At 40.2% G+C, this 17,068-nt stretch overlaps 1 protein-coding gene across 1 annotated transcript; it reads left to right on the top strand.

The window, feature by feature from the left end:
- Positions 1-2,285: 2,285 nt before the first annotated feature.
- Positions 2,286-16,242, top strand: LARP1B (La ribonucleoprotein 1B). The gene is made up of 20 exons (XM_053461330.1): positions 2,286-2,439; positions 3,357-3,663; positions 6,335-6,387; positions 6,974-7,033; positions 7,161-7,317; positions 7,545-7,667; positions 7,913-8,035; positions 8,368-8,533; positions 8,640-8,784; positions 9,160-9,334; positions 10,254-10,426; positions 10,583-10,942; positions 11,455-11,578; positions 12,331-12,461; positions 12,775-12,881; positions 13,151-13,311; positions 14,014-14,158; positions 14,906-15,015; positions 15,103-15,230; positions 15,751-16,242. The coding sequence occupies exons 2-20, from the start codon at positions 3,390-3,392 to the stop codon at positions 15,994-15,996; spliced, it is 2,961 nt and encodes a 986-aa protein (XP_053317305.1). The 5' UTR covers positions 2,286-2,439; positions 3,357-3,389; the 3' UTR covers positions 15,997-16,242.
- The last annotated feature ends 826 nt before the right edge of the window (positions 16,243-17,068 follow it).

Genomic DNA, 17,068 nt, shown 5'->3' with positions numbered 1-17,068 from the left:
TGGGGGAAAAAGAGACGGAGAAACATGGTTAAAAATAATTCCTGAAAAGTTGGCCCCTAAAGAACAGATGTTTCTATATTTAATTCATACAAATATTGCAGATATCATGAACCTTTAATTTTGGTAAGAGTAGTAGCGAATATGCTGTAGATAAAGTACGAATTTTTAACCATAATTACACTTTGTTTCTCTATAAAGGCACTGACAACAATTTGAAGTGTAATCTACCCCTCAACAGCTTTACAAATCCCTCTAACAGGCCTGCTGTGTTCTATCCAATGTACCTTGATTTTCTTTCGAAACTTTGATGATGGTCGATTCTTGGTTATAAGCCATTAATGATTTTGAATTAATATGAATTTCTCCAGCGCCCCCCCTACTACTATGATTCCTGTCAGGTGGCATCACAGGAGGAGTAAAGACACCTGTCCCAGACCTTCCCCGCTGTATACAGGGTATTACCAGGGTGACTGCACTTACCTTTCTCTACTACTATAAATGTAGAATAAAAATACGGAGTAAAAGTTGGATAGTGGCGTGTTGCTTATAGCCAGTTTCTAACCTCATCCTGATGAGTCCCATTAAGGACAAAACAGCTGCCCATGAGCTGTGACCTGGCTATTGCACCTCTCTCCTGGACTTTGTTGGAGGGCTGTCTAGTACAGGGGATATTTGCCCTAAAGGGATCCATGGATAATATAGGGACAAAGAAAAGTGATAATTGTTAACCTTGTTTGCAGTGGTGGCAGTACTACGAGATTTGTGTGGGAACAGCATAAAGAGGCAGGGGAGAGAGAAAAGGGGGCATGACAAAAAAATGTGGGAAGCTTAGTAAAACAAAGAGATAAAAAGAAAAGAGCAATAAAGAGGGATAAAGAGAATGAAATGAAAGAGGAGAAATAATGAGAAGGGGATCAAAAGAGGAGGATCGAGGAGCGATAAAAGGAAGAGAAAGAGATGAGATAAGAGTGAAGACAAAAAAATTAGAGCAGATAAACAGAAAAAGGAGAGATAGGGAAATCAATGGTGAGGTAAAGAGAAACGGTGGGGACATAAACAGAACAAAGAGGGGAAAGGGGAGAAAAAAAACAGCGATAGAAAGGAAAAGAGAAAATGTGAAGGAGGAGCAAAAAGAAGAGAAGAAATAGAGAGAAGAGAGAACGAAAAAGAGGAACAATAAAGAGAAAAGAGGTGGGAAGATATAAATGAGAGAGCTGAGAAATAAAAGTGATTATACGAATTTAGGAGGATCAAAGAGAAGAGGAAAGATAAAGAGAAAGGAGGTAACAAGAAAGGAGGGGGAGATGTGGAGAAATTGTGAGAGAGTGCCAATGCCTGTGTGTGTGTGTGTGTAGACGTGTGTTTATGGGCAAGCACTTCTGAGGGTAAAGCATATGTGTATATTCTGACAGTCAGGTGTTGAGGAGGGAGAAGGTGACAGTCTGTGACTGCTACCGGTGTATCCACAGCCTGCTGAGGGACTACTTATGGACAGTCTAGAGGAAGAGGACGAGTCCCACTCCCATCCTCAACAGCCTTTGTTTTTTCCCCCACCTCACCCGGAGCCCACTCCCTTCACCCACCCCAGTCACAACACCTCCCCATTTCCCCAGCTCTGTCTCCAATGCACTAAACCATACGTGCCATGACTGGAATTGTACTGGTATGATGCTTCCTGATGATCAGCATTGTACGTGAATTACCCCGCTACGTGTCGCAGCACTCTTATGTGATTGTACTGATGATGCGTTTTGTTTCTGCGCTACAGTTAGGATGACCACATAGTTTTTCATACTGTTCACAGCACAGGTAAAGTCCTGCCCTGAAGTATGTGGGATGTATAAACTCATTGAATTGAACCAATTAGTGAGTTTATACATTCTCCATACTGCATACTGCAGGGCAACACTCTGTCTGGACTGGTCAGCAATATGTAAAAATGATATGTGTCTTTGGAAAACATTGCTGATGTAGATACCCTAGCTGCAGTAATATCTAATGTATGTAACCAGGTATTTTTACCTGTTTAACCTTTTTTGTAATTATAAAATATTTTCAAATACAAAAAATAATGAGGTCATGAGATGTGGCATTTTCCGTCTAACTACAATACCAATAATATGGGCTCTCATCCTCCCATTACTATCACCCCGCCTGTTTACGAAACCCCACAGGAAGCCCAGTTCTGCTCGCGCCCAGCAGCTCGCGTCCACGCGAAGGGGCGGGACCCGAGAGCGCGCACGTCTACCAAGTAAATAAACGCCCCTCCCCAAGAAGGACTCGTATCGGGAGCGCGCACAGAACGTCAGGGTAACGACCTGCACCCAGAACACAGGAACTGCTATAACATTCATACACAGGCCGCCGTCCGGGTGTAGTGTATCTGCTGGCCGGGTACTCTCCTCTCTGTTCCCGCTGCCAGTGTTTGAGGAGGAGTGGGTATGTCTTACATTTAGTGCTGGCTGCTCGGGAGTGTGAATGTCGAGTGTGTCGCGTGTGTCCCCATGCGCGGGTGTCTGTTGTGATATCTCGTGTTGGTGCACACTTATTACGCTAGTGTGGCTTTGTGGAGCTTTATAGAGTTGCGGTTCGAGCTATTTTTTGTGTATTCGTTGTGTTGGTGCAGCCCCTCCTCCCCAGTTGTGTTCCTGTAACCTGAGCAGCTGTTGAGCAGGACACAACTCTCCCCTTGTGCATACGGAACACTACAACACAAACAAGTGCAAGCAAGACACTGTTCACAATCACCCTGCCTACACACACACAGCATGCTGCCCCACATACACTGTGCACACAACACGATCTAGATCACTGGCCCTTGGCACACTTTATAGTGCAAGCATAGCCCTGTACATACAAACTCCATACAGTGTCTCCCCGCACATGCTTACATGGTGTAATCTATATATAGCTCAGCACACATGCTGCTGATGATAGCAAGAGTACAGTGTAACCTTACGCTTTCACCGAGACTGTGGCCGTCCTGTGCGCACAGGATTCTCTGCGTGGAATTGTATGAAAACAGTATTACCGATATGTTTCAACAAACACGCTAACAAGCCTCTTTCATCCACTGGATCAAGTTGGATCTTGTATCGCTGCTGCCGCCGCCAAACTATACAGTCACATGTGAGTTTTATATTTTGCCTGTGTGTACTTGATTAGCGTGAGTGTGACACATTTACAGCCTACTTGTACTGGCAGCCAAAATACCGGTCCGATTTCTTTTTACCATCTACAGCATGCACGTTATTCTAGTGTAGCTTAGTGCTTAGCTCTGGTTTGTTGTAACTTAGGTATCGGATGCTTCTAAGTAACAAACTATCGAAATACATTATTCCTTTGCTGCTACGTAGTTCACATAATACGCAGATCCCTGTGCTCTAGAAATGGCGTCCGAGGTGCGTGATCCGCTTGCTGTAAACCCTGGTACTGATCCGATGGATGTTGAAAGCAGCGACGGTCGTGGTTCTGAGGTGCACGCGTTGAAGAATACGCACCAAGAAAGACGGGAGATGACGTGCAACAAAGAGAATGACCAGCTGAGTGCTCCTCTGGTCCAGCGTATTGATGCTCCACTGCCAAAAACCAACCCCTGGGCGAAGAAGCATGGTCTGACGTCTACTAATAATGTCCACAACACTGGTGGTCACGAACCAAGAAGTAGGTATTATATTCCAGTCGCAACCCATCTCACCGCTACATTCAATAGGTATCCTTATTTACATATGAGGATGCTTACTTTTTCGAAGAAATGTTGACTTCCAGTGTTTACGTGCTTGTTTATAGAGTAGTCAACCCTGAAAAAGTCTGCTTGATGTTGACCGTATACCCTGCATTCGTTGTGTTGCATCTACCGTGTACTCTATGAATGGTCTCTGGGTGGGAATAATGTATCGCGGTAATGCATACTGCATTTGGCTTTAGTGTCAAGATGCTGGAGATGCCTTGCTAGCATTGTGTTCACTGCATATGCCTCTTTTTATATTCTTACAAGTCCAAGAGATACATCAAAACCCCAGTGTTTCTTGAGTGTTGTTCCTGCCAAAGTCAGGTGGCATTTTCCAGCCCTGTTCATGACTACGAGCCAACTCTATTTTCTGCTGAGGCTTAATTTACTTACTGTATGCTTCCACGCCAAAATATCTGCCAAGACAAATACCTTCTACCGGTCATTCCACTGGTTCTGTAAACCAAGTAAAGCACACTTTGGACCATGTGGTACCTGTACCAGCAAGGTCGCAATTCCTGGCTTCAGGGGAGTAGTAATAACATTGCTGAGTAACCGTGTTCTTCACCGCTGAGTTGACTACAATCAGAATGAGTCATACTGTTGGGGTGTTATTATTTAAATTGTGGTAGCTCCAAAAGCTGGAATTCCTGCATATAAAAGTGCTTTTTTTTGGTTTTCAGAAGAGACACTGTTACTGTGCATCAGAGGGCAGTAGTTGACTACTCCATTTGCGATTGCTTTGGTTATTTGCTTTAATCAACAGTATTGCAAATATTGATAGAATTTTTCTGAAAACAATGGGCAACTTGGTAAATATCTCTAGCTGAATATATTAATTTATGAACCGGTCCAAAGCAAGAAACCACAATTGAATATTTTGATGTTCTCTAATAATACATTTCCCACTTGAGATTAATTCCTACCTGCCTCCCAAAAAATAATAAAATAAAAAAAATATATAATTAAAAAAAAGAAAATTATCGAACGTATGCATTGCCTCCTCCAGATGATCATACGTTTGTTTACCAGCCGGCGATTGGCTAAAGAGGCGTTTTCAGCAAATTAAAAGAATATGATGCCCTCCTATTTCTGGCTGCAGTACATTTTTTGTAGATAAAATATATATTCAAAAAGGACTAGCGAGATAAGAATTGTGAACGGCTGCAGGGTAACTTGTACTCCTAGAATATAACACGTTATATGTCTTCTCTAGTTTATTGGTTTTTATTTATATATTTCAAACGGTAGCTTTATTTCTTTTAAAACCAGCGACCCTGGGCCGGGATTTATGAAGAAACCTTTATTCTGATGGATAAAATGCCAGTGCACACAAGCCTGCAGAACCGACTAATTGCACCCAACCTACAGGGGCTGGCTCCAAAGGGCTCTGCGTATTTTATACAAATGCTTGGCAGAGCAAGGGGAGGCTTGGGGTTTCCTAATTTATCTGTATTGAAGTATTTTAACGTGTATTTATTTCAATTCGGACAAATGTGAAAAAGATATTCTAAACCAGTTGTCTCAGGTAGTTGAATATGGCATTTGACTGTCAATGTAGACACTGCCCATCAAGTTTGTCAAATTCATGAGCTTATTCTCAGGTTAAACCCAATGATCACTTTTTGTTTTGGATTTTCACACAAAAAAAGTTACTCAGGGCAAGATTCTCACAGATCTGTAGCTGAGCGTTGGGCATTTTGGATCATTATAGCTTATTCGCAGTGGTGTAGAAACCTTCACCAAGCTGATGATCCTAGAAGAACTTAATCCCCAAATGTGGTGTCTTCTCCCGCCTTTCCTAGCACAGTGCTCAACACTTGCATTGGAATAAAAATAAGGCAGTAATCCTTTGATACTATTGCCACCAGTATTGTTTAGCAGAACAATCATAACTTAGCACAGTTTTGTGAATAACCCATTTTTCTGTGTGTAGGCTCTTTGAGATGATCTAATGTACATCTAATGTAAGAGCTATTTTTGTAAATGGTAACCGGAGCCAACATAATGTTTGCGCTCCCAGTATTATCACTACTTTTGAAAAGTGTCACAACCTGCTTCACTTGTGAACACAGAGATATTCCATGGCTGTGACAACTTTCTTCACTATGCAACCTAACCGGAAACGTTGCTACCAACCGGCTATTTATGATTCAGGCCAAGGCTGGATACACTTATATAGCATTTTGATGCTAGCTTGGAGTTCAATATAAAATGGGGTTTTCCTAGCTCTGACTATCTGGCCACCACGTAGCGTAGCCCTACTACTGCGGTGCCACATACTTGACCCCAATGGGCACCTCAGTTACTGGAGGCCTGGGTGCCATGCACCTACCCACTCTAATACTTCCGGTTACATGTTTTTGATCTTGTTCTTCTATTAGGGAGTATTTGTGTGTATTCAAGTTTTCTGCAGTGTATAAAACACCTCGTGTAAAACGCCTTCGTTTTAACACACAAAGGAGACAGCTTGCGATTTTAGTTGTAATTGAGACATCACGAGAGTTACTGTTAAGGAAAGTGTGCTTTTTTTTTTTTTATACCAGTTGCCTTAAACTACATTCATTTTGCTATCTTTGCCAATAAAATATATTTTGTTTTTAGGTGTGCCATGTTCCACCAAAATTATAAAGGCAGGAAAACCTACGCAAAAAAAGGTAACAATCACTTACTGTATATGACCATTCTACTCGCTTTAAATACTTTCTTCCACATTTGATTTTCTGGGGAAACTTTTACAAGATGGTCCACATCATTCGTATTTAGATGCTTCCCGCTGTTATTCCTTAATAGAGGAGCGTCTTCTGAAAGCAGCCAGGTGCCCGATCTTACACCTAAACGCTCAACAATGTGTTAATGTCAAGTAGGGGTCAAGGTTTGAACTCTGACTGTGCTATAGAACACGAAGGGCCAACCTTAGTGAGCTTCTTCTGCACTAAGTGTGCCTGACCCTGTATAATGGATACATTCAATTATACAGGGCCGGCTTAGCCTTTAACAGTGGTCCTTTATTAATAAGTAGTCAAGTGAGAGAGTTAAAGCTATATATATGTATACACATACAATTGAAATGCTTTTTACAATCTGGTTAGGAGGTAAACCACTGACCTCTGTTACCTTCCTAAATCTCTTAGTGTCGTTTCACATGGTATTCACATTTGAAGGGTTTGATCTGTGATGCCAAACCATGGAATATTTTCTCCTGTGCATCCTAATATGTGATTTTGTTTCCTTTTCTCCCAGTCTAGTGACTTTAATGACATCACAAACTGGCCAACACCTGGTGAAACTGCAACCCAAGATGTGAGTACAAAACACTCTTATGCAAAAAGCCTGTTTAAAGGGAAAAGTGGCTTTTTGGTGAGTAAGTGCTAGATATATTGTAGCTTGCTTTATCTAAGGAAACAATGTTCATATCTTTTGTATTTAGCACCGACATCCTGCAAGTCTTCCAAACCATAAACCGGTGGGGAATGACGCAGAAGTGAAAAGCGGCATCGAGAGTAAGGAGAACTGTGAGCTGAATGACCATGTGGAGCACGCAGGGCACAAGGATAATACCTGGTCAGCGGCATTAAAGAAGAGAGGTTTGTATTCAAATTGGCATGTTTCACATCCATTCCAATCATTTCATCCTTTCTCATTTCTCCAGAATGTTTAATAGACTATTATGTATTTTAAGAAATAGGGATGGTCTTGTTTTAGTGTAACTACACTTTTTTCTTAGGGGGTATGGTCATTGTGCATCAGCCAAGGGAATGTCACTGAATTGTATAAAAGGAGAAAAGTAACCCATTCAAATAATCTATTCCAGTTGGCAAGCAAAAATGGGTTCCGTTACAACTCGAAAACGAGCAGGAAAAGCAAGGACATCACACGGGATCACAATCACCAGAATCGAAAAGATCCACCTACAAGCGAGGGGATTACCCCCAAAGTAAGTGTATGCAGATTTTACTATGTCAGCTTATACAGCATTTAATCACATGGGCTGTTCTGTGCCTTTGGAACTGCAACCATCACTATGCTTGGATTTGCTAATGTTACTACTTTCACTTGGGATGCAAGCTGAGCATCATGACGTGTAGCTAACAAGCAGCTGGAAAGCTATTTCTTAACTATCCGTGACCTAAAATGTAAAACAAGGTGAGAGCTGAATTACAAATCATGTCATTGGTTAAGGTTGGCGTCGGGACAGAAAGGATGACTTGGATGAAGTATCAAGCACACGAAGCGAAGGTGGAAGCGTCCGAGGAAGCAGCCGAGGCAGAGGAAGAGGCAGGGGAAGAGGTCGTGGAAGAGGAGGTATGTTTTTCTTGGCTAAGGCAGCCAAAGCTTTACAATTTATAAATTAGAAGCATTGCTGTGTAATGATATGGCTATTGAATATCTAATGACGTATGTTTACTCCTTCATTTTGTTCGTATAATCAAACCTATATTCGTTTGAATAGGCTTCTAGTGAATTAGGTGTACAACATTGGCTAGGTGTTTGGCGACCGCTGAGTACAAGTTACTCTGAATGCAGCAATGATTTGAGAATAACTTTAATATAGTAGTAAGGCTGTATAGCTTGTGTTTAAATAATAAAGAAGCAGGTGATCTGTATGTCCTAATGTTACTGCATTTTCTTAATAGTTCACTATGGGTATTCGTACAGCAGAGATGAGCACCAGGGGTCTGTGGTTCCTTCTGAACTTGATACCAGCAATGCAAACATGGTGTACTATTACGATGATGGGAATAGGTTGCACATGTATCCAGTGGATGAAGGTTTACTCAAGGAGTATGTCAAGCACCAAATGTGAGTATAACATTGCTCGCAGTATAGTTCCTGATGGACATTCGTATACTGACTTCCATTGAAAATGCTCCTTTTACAAAGTCTTCTTTTATGGTTTCCATTTTAGTGAGTATTACTTCAGCTTGGAAAATTTAGAGAGGGACTTCTTTCTCAGGAGAAAAATGGACCCGCAGGGATTTTTGCCTGTTAGTCTCATTGCCAGCTTTCACCGCGTTCGCTTGCTGACCACGGATGTCGGTCTCATCTGTGAGGTAAGGTCATAGATGCGACTCTGTATCTATGTTTAGCCTCATGAAAATAATGAGGGGGTGCTTACATATTCTGCATTATATAGTATGTGTTTCCCTAGTTAAATAGTGAACTGTAACTGTAGCAAAACTGGAAAGTTTGTCAGCCTTCCATGGGGATGTGCCCTGACCCCCAGCATTCCCGTTGGAAATATGATGAAGGGGGGAGTAGGTGGTCTTTGCCGTGAAACTCATTAGGTCACCTTTTTTTATAAAATCCCTAATTCTTCATGCTATTGCATCTTTGGTATCCCCGTATTCTGTGTAGGAGTTAAACGCACTAACCATGCTCTTTGCGTTTTAAAGCATTCAATAAAGTCAGCTGAGTTTTTATTACAGGCTTTAAAGGAAAGTAAAGAGGTGGAAATCATAGATCAGAAGATAAGAAGGAAAGTGGATCCAGAAAAATGGCCTATTCCTGGTGCTCCTGTTTTAAACCTTTCTCAGAGTGACTTCTGTAGACTACTCAACTGCCCCGAATTCATTCCTCGAAGAGCTCCAGACTCTCACACAGGTGGGACTCTTGCGTATGCATTGAAGTACATTTACATGTGTTACTTTTATTGTTTCCCTTTCAATTATTATTATATTGTATTTTGTCTTTTTCTTCATCAGTGGCAAGCACGTCGAGTTTTTACGATGACTTATGAAGTCTTTATTACATGTTTTTATTCTTGAAATCGGCAGACACCCCAAAACTTTGGCAGACTTGTGCCCCTTGAGCTTTACATTTTACCGTATGCACTTTTGTTGGGAGTTGCCTAGTCCTGTATATGGCATGTTAATATTGATTATAAAACACAGTGCTAAATGCAGTAATTAATGTCATTGCTTTGTTTCAATGTACATCCTTTATCAGCAGACCTGGAGGCTGCCATTACTGTCAGTGTTTGTTGTATTTGAACAGGGAAAGTCACCCAAAATATCACAACACTTGATTTCTTTATAGCAATGCTGGGTATTCCTTTCTCTCTAGACTTCCATCAGTCTCCCTGAATGATTAACAATGAGCCATTGACTAAGGAGCCAGTTTGTCTAGTAGATTGGGTTAGGATAACAGAGTTGGATGCATACAAATGGCTAAAATGCGATTGTGTGAAAAACTAGAACTGTTTAAAACTAGAAAACGGCATAATTGGTTTTAATCTGATTCTAGTAATAAACACGTTGATGGGGCCTCCCTTTTAACGTCTTCATGCTACATAATGTTTTGGTGTGTTTGCTTCTTTCTGATATTACAATACCAATTGCTTTTCCAGGTTACTTCTGAATCTTTCTGTGAAAATGCCTGGTTTGTCATTTTTTTTTCTTTCTTTCTTTCTTTCTTTCTTTCTTTCTTTCTTTCTTTCTTTCTTTCTTTCTTTCTTTCTTTCTTTCTTTCTTTCTTCATTTGGTATCAAATTAAGTCATAGTTAATATATTTCAAACCCTAGGATCAGCACCAAATTCCCCAAGGAAAGGGAGCGCTCTATTTGAACATGGAAGAAATGAGCCAAGTAATTTACAAACCATGTCTAAAAGCCTATCCGCAAGCTTACCAGAGCTGGACTCTGAGCCGTGGATCGAAGTTAAAAGAAGACATAGAGCGTCTCCTGTGAAGCCAAAGGTAACTATTTCACGTTCATTGCCATGTCGCAATCAATGTTTCCTGATGGTCATATGACAACGAGTGTTAAGTTTTGAATGAATTTACACCAGCTTCTCACTCTGACCCATAAAATGTTATTGCTATATTGATGCCATGACTGTTTTTTCTGTGCAGGAAGCTGTAACCCCCCCACAGGTAACTCCTAAACGTCAACCCGAGGAACCCGAGCAAGAAGAGCTGGACTTCATGTTCGATGAAGAGATGGAACATATGGAGGGTCGCAAAAATACCTTTACTGATTGGTCTGATGACGACTCTGATTATGAAATTGACGACAAAGACTTAAACAAGATCATAATTGTGACACAGACTCCCCCTCACCTGAAAAAACATCCTGGTGGAGATCGCACCGGAAATCACGTTTCACGGGCAAAAATCACCTCAGAGCTTGCAAAAGTCATCAACGACGGGCTATATTATTATGAACAAGATTTATGGACGGATGTAGGTGAACAGGATTATTTAATGTCAAAGGTATGCATTTGTCTGAGTACTTTATTTACGTTACACTATGATGCCCTTTGTTCAATTGCTTGCGTTAAAGAAACTATTTTAGTTTTTGTTTTTTAATATTACAAATGATTTTCAAATAACTCAATTTAATGTAACTGTTTTCCTCTAAAATGCACGAATTTAAAGGGATGGTAAAAGTTTGCCCAAAAGTCACATTTAAGAACGGTAGATTTTTTTAGAGGTCATATGAAATAAATACGATAAACGCGTGATTAATTTCCCCTATTAAGTTATGCAGCCATTTTATTCAGTTACTTCTTCCCTTTACATTGGTTATATGAAACCTTATAAAGGGCTGCCTTGGGGCACAAATCAATAACTAAGCGTTCCTGACAGGTTTGAGCCGTTATTATCCCTCTTACCAATCTTTATGCTGCCGACTCAGATAGACCAGCCTTGTGTAAGTGTTCCTTATATTATGTGTTCTGTTGATGTTTTGAAATTAATTGTATGTTCCATCATTTTAACCGCAGGAAATAGAAAATTTCAAGAAACTCAACCTCATCAGCAAAGAGGAATTTGACCATCTTGCCCCAGACTCCCAGGCTGACCAAATTATTGACGAGTCTCCACCAAACATACCCATTTTCCAACAAGGTATTTAGCGTTCTAACCTCGGCTATACCCTTTTAAGACTACTTTTTCAGTTGTTTATAAAATGCCACTTTAGAAATGCACATGATGTTTAAGTTACAATCATCATAAGTTGGCAGAACAATTAGATTGATGCTTGTACTTTATGTAATACTGTTGCATCCAAGAGAGAGCTGACTTGATTAAGGTATTTATTGAAAGGTTATATAAATCATATATATGTGTGAGGTTGGATCGTTATTCTTTCATGATTCCCAGGTTTCTTCCTTATTGTGAGGTCATAACTATAAAGTAAGTTTGCACCTGGTGTATCATACACCTGAACAGCGGGTGGGAGAGCATTCCTGGATGTCTACGTAGGCTACGAAGAAAACCTCCGTTGATTTTATCTTGTAGTATTTTCTAAACCACCTATGGTTTGGAGTAAATATCTTGTCTGGTTTAATTGGCGGCAAACTAGTGACTTTATTTTTGCCTACAGGACCTCTGTGTCTAGTCTGTGGGGCGTTGGTTGTAAGTGGCTCTTAAAGTTGTTGAATGCTCCTACTCATGGGCAGAGAAATGCATGTCTCCAGAGGTTCCTCCTCATGCCTAGAAAGCTTGTGAAGCAAATGTGAATATTTATACTCAATTTCAAAAACACAAACAAAAAATGTGATGTGTGATTAGAATCTGCACATCCTTCTATAATTTAAAAAAAAAAAAAAAAGTTTTTTGTGCTTTGACTCAAAATATGATGTGCCCCATCCCAACAGATGTTCCAGAGTCCCCGGTACACCATCCCCCAAGGACTCCAAAAACACCACGCACTCCACGCTTGCAAGATCCCACCAAAACGCCCCGATTTTACCCCGTGGTAAAAGAGCCAAAAGCTATAGATGTGCAGGTATGCCGGAGTCGCCGTGTTCAGCTCTCAATGCATTCTAACTGCTAATTTTATCATTGAAACTTAAATTTGTCTTGCTAAGTAAGTGTGAATTTTAATAATGTCTGGTGTGGCTTTTTGGCTAAAAAAACAAAACTGACCTGTTCAGCTTCATTCGTAACGGACTCTGATATTGCCAAAAATGAAATACTTTTTAAATAGTAATAATTTAAGCTACAGTTGCCTGAATGTATGTTTCCTTTTCTTTCATTCTCCTCTTTGGTGCAACTTATAACTTTCTGCCTGCATCGCGTATCACGGCTTTCATTTGTAGACGCCAAGAAAAAGGAAAACACGACACAGCTCAAACCCACCTTTAGAGTATCATATTGGCTGGGTGATGGACTCCAAGGAGCACAGGCCAAGGACATCCTCTGTCAGGTGACATGTTTGCTGTGCGATAATATACGTTGCATGGCTTGCGTAACAAATATAGTTGTTAAGGCTTATTTTAAGCATGTGTCATCTGTAAGGGAGAATATTCCACACCAGTTGCTATTTAAATGCCCTGTGGTTTTATAAAGGCTTTGTTTGTCAATTCTACATAAGGAGGCAAAGCTCTCTGTTGTCTTGAAAGCAGGTTCATTGTAAATAGGCCATGGTGAGGAACATTTCTGGGATTTGAGTTTTAACACTTTCTCCTCTTGCAGCAGTTCGAATGCCTCCCCTTCAGATGGTACACCGCTTGTAGGAAGCTATGGCTGCACCCCTCATTCTCTGCCAAAATTTCAACATCCATCCCATGAACTTTTGAAAGAAAATGGTTTTACTCAGCAAGTGTACCATAAATATCGGCGAAAGTGCTTAAACGGTAGGAAATGAGTGAGAATATTGTGTGTGTCCTGATTTCTTCTGTAAATTTGTTACACTGACTGACATATAAACTGAAAGTTAGTTACTTCTCGCCCTAATTTGTATTTGCCGCCTACAACTTGTCGTCGTACAATTTTAAGAAACACTGGATGATATCCCCGTAACTGATCTATACCTCGTCAGCAGTATATCATTCACCTTTTGGCTGCTGAAAATCCTTTTTAATACAAAATGTGCAAAATAAGGAGTTCAAGAAGTTTTATAGTGCATGTATTTTCCTTCTTTACTCCTTCCTGTGGCCTAATTTAAGACGCTTATATGGATTCTCTCACCTCCATGCAGTTTTTATGGATAATTTCAGTATGTGAGTTTGGAAGACTTGATTGCTTATCACTTGTTCACATTTCATTTCTACAAAGAACTGGAAAAAGAATCGCATGAAAGGCGGCATAACAGTATTTTGAGTCTACGATTTCGAGGGCGATTTCATACATGGGCAGCTAGCGTTGGAGTATGAGGTGCCACCTATGCACCCATTTTTATCTAATTAGGTGTCGATTGTGCTACTCAAGCTTATTATATCTTCAAATATGCAACCACACAGAAATCAGGCAGACATAAATTAGGTTTAGCGTATGTTTGTTTAATCCAGACAATAGTGTGTTTTTCTACATTTAATGTCTTTAATCGTTGGATGCAGAGAGAAAACGCTTAGGAGTTGGCCAGTCCCCGGAGATGAACACGCTCTTCCGTTTCTGGTCCTTCTTTCTCAGAGATCACTTTAACAAAAAAATGTATGAGGAGTTCAGACAACTCGCTTTGGAAGAAGCCAAAGAAAACTACAGGTGAGTACCCCACCATGTAAGTAGAAACATTTAATATTCTGACTTGAAAAAGATCACAGGAAATAAAACTAAAGATTGCTACATCTGATATCATTAGCTTTGCTATACACAAAGCAAGGAAAACAAGGAGAGCTTGAAAACGCACCCAAATTTGCGTATTATAAGCCATTAGGCATGCTCTCAAAAGCATGTAGAAAATGAAAAGTCGGAGCTAGTCAAGATGAATTCACACTTGATCACTACCACGTTCAGACGATCTACTGGTGCAGATGCAACATTTGCCAGAAGAAGCCAAAAGGAGTGACCATAACTGGTCATAAATATATTTGTTCCTCTCAAGAGATTTTGCTGATAGAATGGGCCAGCTGCTTCTGGAGAATACTATGAAATAAGCAATAGGGAGTTCACTTGATGTTGCCAGACATTAGGACCGTGAATTGCAATAAGGAAAATGGAGACATTTGACTGCAGGCTTCTTGACCCTACCAGCGTGTGCTGCCATGGCAGTTCCTTGCACTGAAGACAGATCCCGGAACACTCAATGGTTTCGCTGTATCTGTACATCTGCATTCTGTTCAACATATCTGTGACAGCCACAGGTCACTTTTAAACATTTTAACTTATAGTATGTATGTGCTTTAGCTTTTGACTATTAATGTTTTTGTTTCCCTTCAATACATTGGTTTTGCCCTGCATTTATATAGTACTTGCTGTAGTATGTATTCTCCTTTTTCCCTTTGCTTGCAGGTATGGGTTGGAGTGTCTTTTCAGATTCTACAGCTATGGGTTGGAAAAGAAATTCAGACCTGAGATATTCAAGGACTTTCAAGAGGAAACTCTGAAAGACTATGAAAGCGGTAATAATACAAGACAATTTGAAAACTGGGTTATTTTCTGCAATGGATTTTTTTTCTTCTTCTACTCACTTTGTTTTCCACGCTTAGGCCAGCTGTATGGACTGGAGAAATTTTGGGCATATCTTAAATATACGCAAACCAAGAATATGTCTGTGGACCTGAAATTACAGAACTACATGAGCAACTTTAAGAGGCTAGAGGACTTCAGAGTTGACGTAAGTTTTACATAATTAATGTATGTCTAGTGGAATCAAAGTGCTCATATAAAGCGTTTTTAAATCTGAGCAATAAACTCCTTACCCCACATTGGTATTTTTATCTGTTTTGTGACTGGACCAAGCACGTAAAAAGGCTTACCGCTTCCATTTAGCTCTTAACTCACCCCCAGCTCTTTCCTTTGTTGTTGTGAAACACTTTTTAGAGCTTCTGGGCTCCTACTCTTGTCTTGATAGTAAATGAGCCGGTTTAGTATGCTAGCATGCCAGCGGTACAAGTGCAGCATATTTAATTCAGCAACTAGATTATAAAACATTGGGGAAACGGCAGACCCAGCAAAGTAAAATCACAGAGTTGTGTTTCAAAGCAAAACAGCACTTGTTTTACGTAAAAGAAAGAGGACTATACCGGACCCATGGATTTTGATCCCAACTGAATTTTAAATGATTTAGACCATTTTATTTTTTTATCATGCTTATGTAGTGAAGTAAACATTCTTTCCTCAATGTCTGCCTACAGCCTCCCATAGCTGAAGAAACGGGTCGAAGGAGACATCCATCGGGTTCAACATGCGACGATGCAGGCAGACGACGGCACCGCTCCGGCTCTTCAAAGACTTCTCAAACCGCTAAACACTCTTCAACCGGTCATTCCCAGGGATCCTCCAATTCCCCTCCCAAAGTCAACACAAAGCAGGAAAACCAAAGTGGCAAAAGCAACCAAGGTGGTGCCGTCACTAAAGGCAATCGTGAAACGGCTACATAAGAAACCGACTCCGAGTTTTCTGCCCCTGCTAACACAGCAGTATTTTACTACATGGCTCTTTGGCAGCAACCGTGGAAGCTTGATCAATAATACACTCTAGGAATGAATGACTTGACGTTTACAAAGGTTTCCTTCTGTTTCTGATGTGTGTGTGTGTGTGTGTGTGTGTGTGTGGGGGGGTATTTTATCAGGGTTGACAAAAGCTGTTGAGTTCCTGTGCGCAACCTTGAGCAGTGGTTTAGAAAATGAGCATTCCTAATCAATATGCAAAGAATTGGAAGCGTTGCCTTTGAACACATGCTTTAAAGCAAGTCATGACGTTGCATTATTTATCATTACCAGGAAGTATGTAAAAAGAAAAAAATGCATTTCATTTTATGCCTAAAAAAAAAAGATATGCTATTTTAAGTGAAGGTTCTAGATAACGGAGGTTTTTGTTTTGTCTCTAGGGTGCTATTTTTCAGGGTTTGCTATTCTAGGATACTATATATATAGAGTGCTCTTTATAAGCTAATTTGCAAAGTCTTTAAAGAGTGATTTTTTTTTTTTTATTTGTATTTTAATTGATTTGATGAGGATTATGTAAATCAGCGGTGTGAGCTTGAACATCTACTAAGTAATGCTTGCACGGCTTTAAAAAAAAAAAAAAAAAAAATAGTAATCATATAAATGACCAGGAGGGGATGAATGTGATTTGTTTTAGTCCTCACCCCTTAGTAACTTAAAGCAATCCAGTACACCAATGACATCAGTCAGTCGCGTTTTACTGGAGAGCCCATTGTATTCAGAGCATATTAAGCGTAAGTGCATCTTAAATACCGATCACTGATGACAATTACTTTTTGTGAAGTATGAAATTGTTTTTGGAAAGGTAAGAGTTTCGGGTATCCGCCATGTATTGCATCTCTTGCCCTGCTGCTCAGATTACCACAGTATCTGAAGTGAAATCATCCGATCCACCTCTGCTACATTACGTTATCAGTGGAATAACTTTTTGGCTTTTTTCAGCCTACACTTTATCAAGAAATAATGCAATTGTAAATTATCTGGGTTTTAGTTGTATATACAGTAC

The sequence above is a fragment of the Spea bombifrons genome, chromosome 1, assembly GCF_027358695.1.
Source record: "Spea bombifrons isolate aSpeBom1 chromosome 1, aSpeBom1.2.pri, whole genome shotgun sequence".
Classification (NCBI taxonomy): Eukaryota; Metazoa; Chordata; class Amphibia; order Anura; family Pelobatidae; genus Spea; species Spea bombifrons.
Note: the sequence above shows the minus strand (reverse complement) of the source record. Positions and strands in the feature narration are given on the sequence as shown.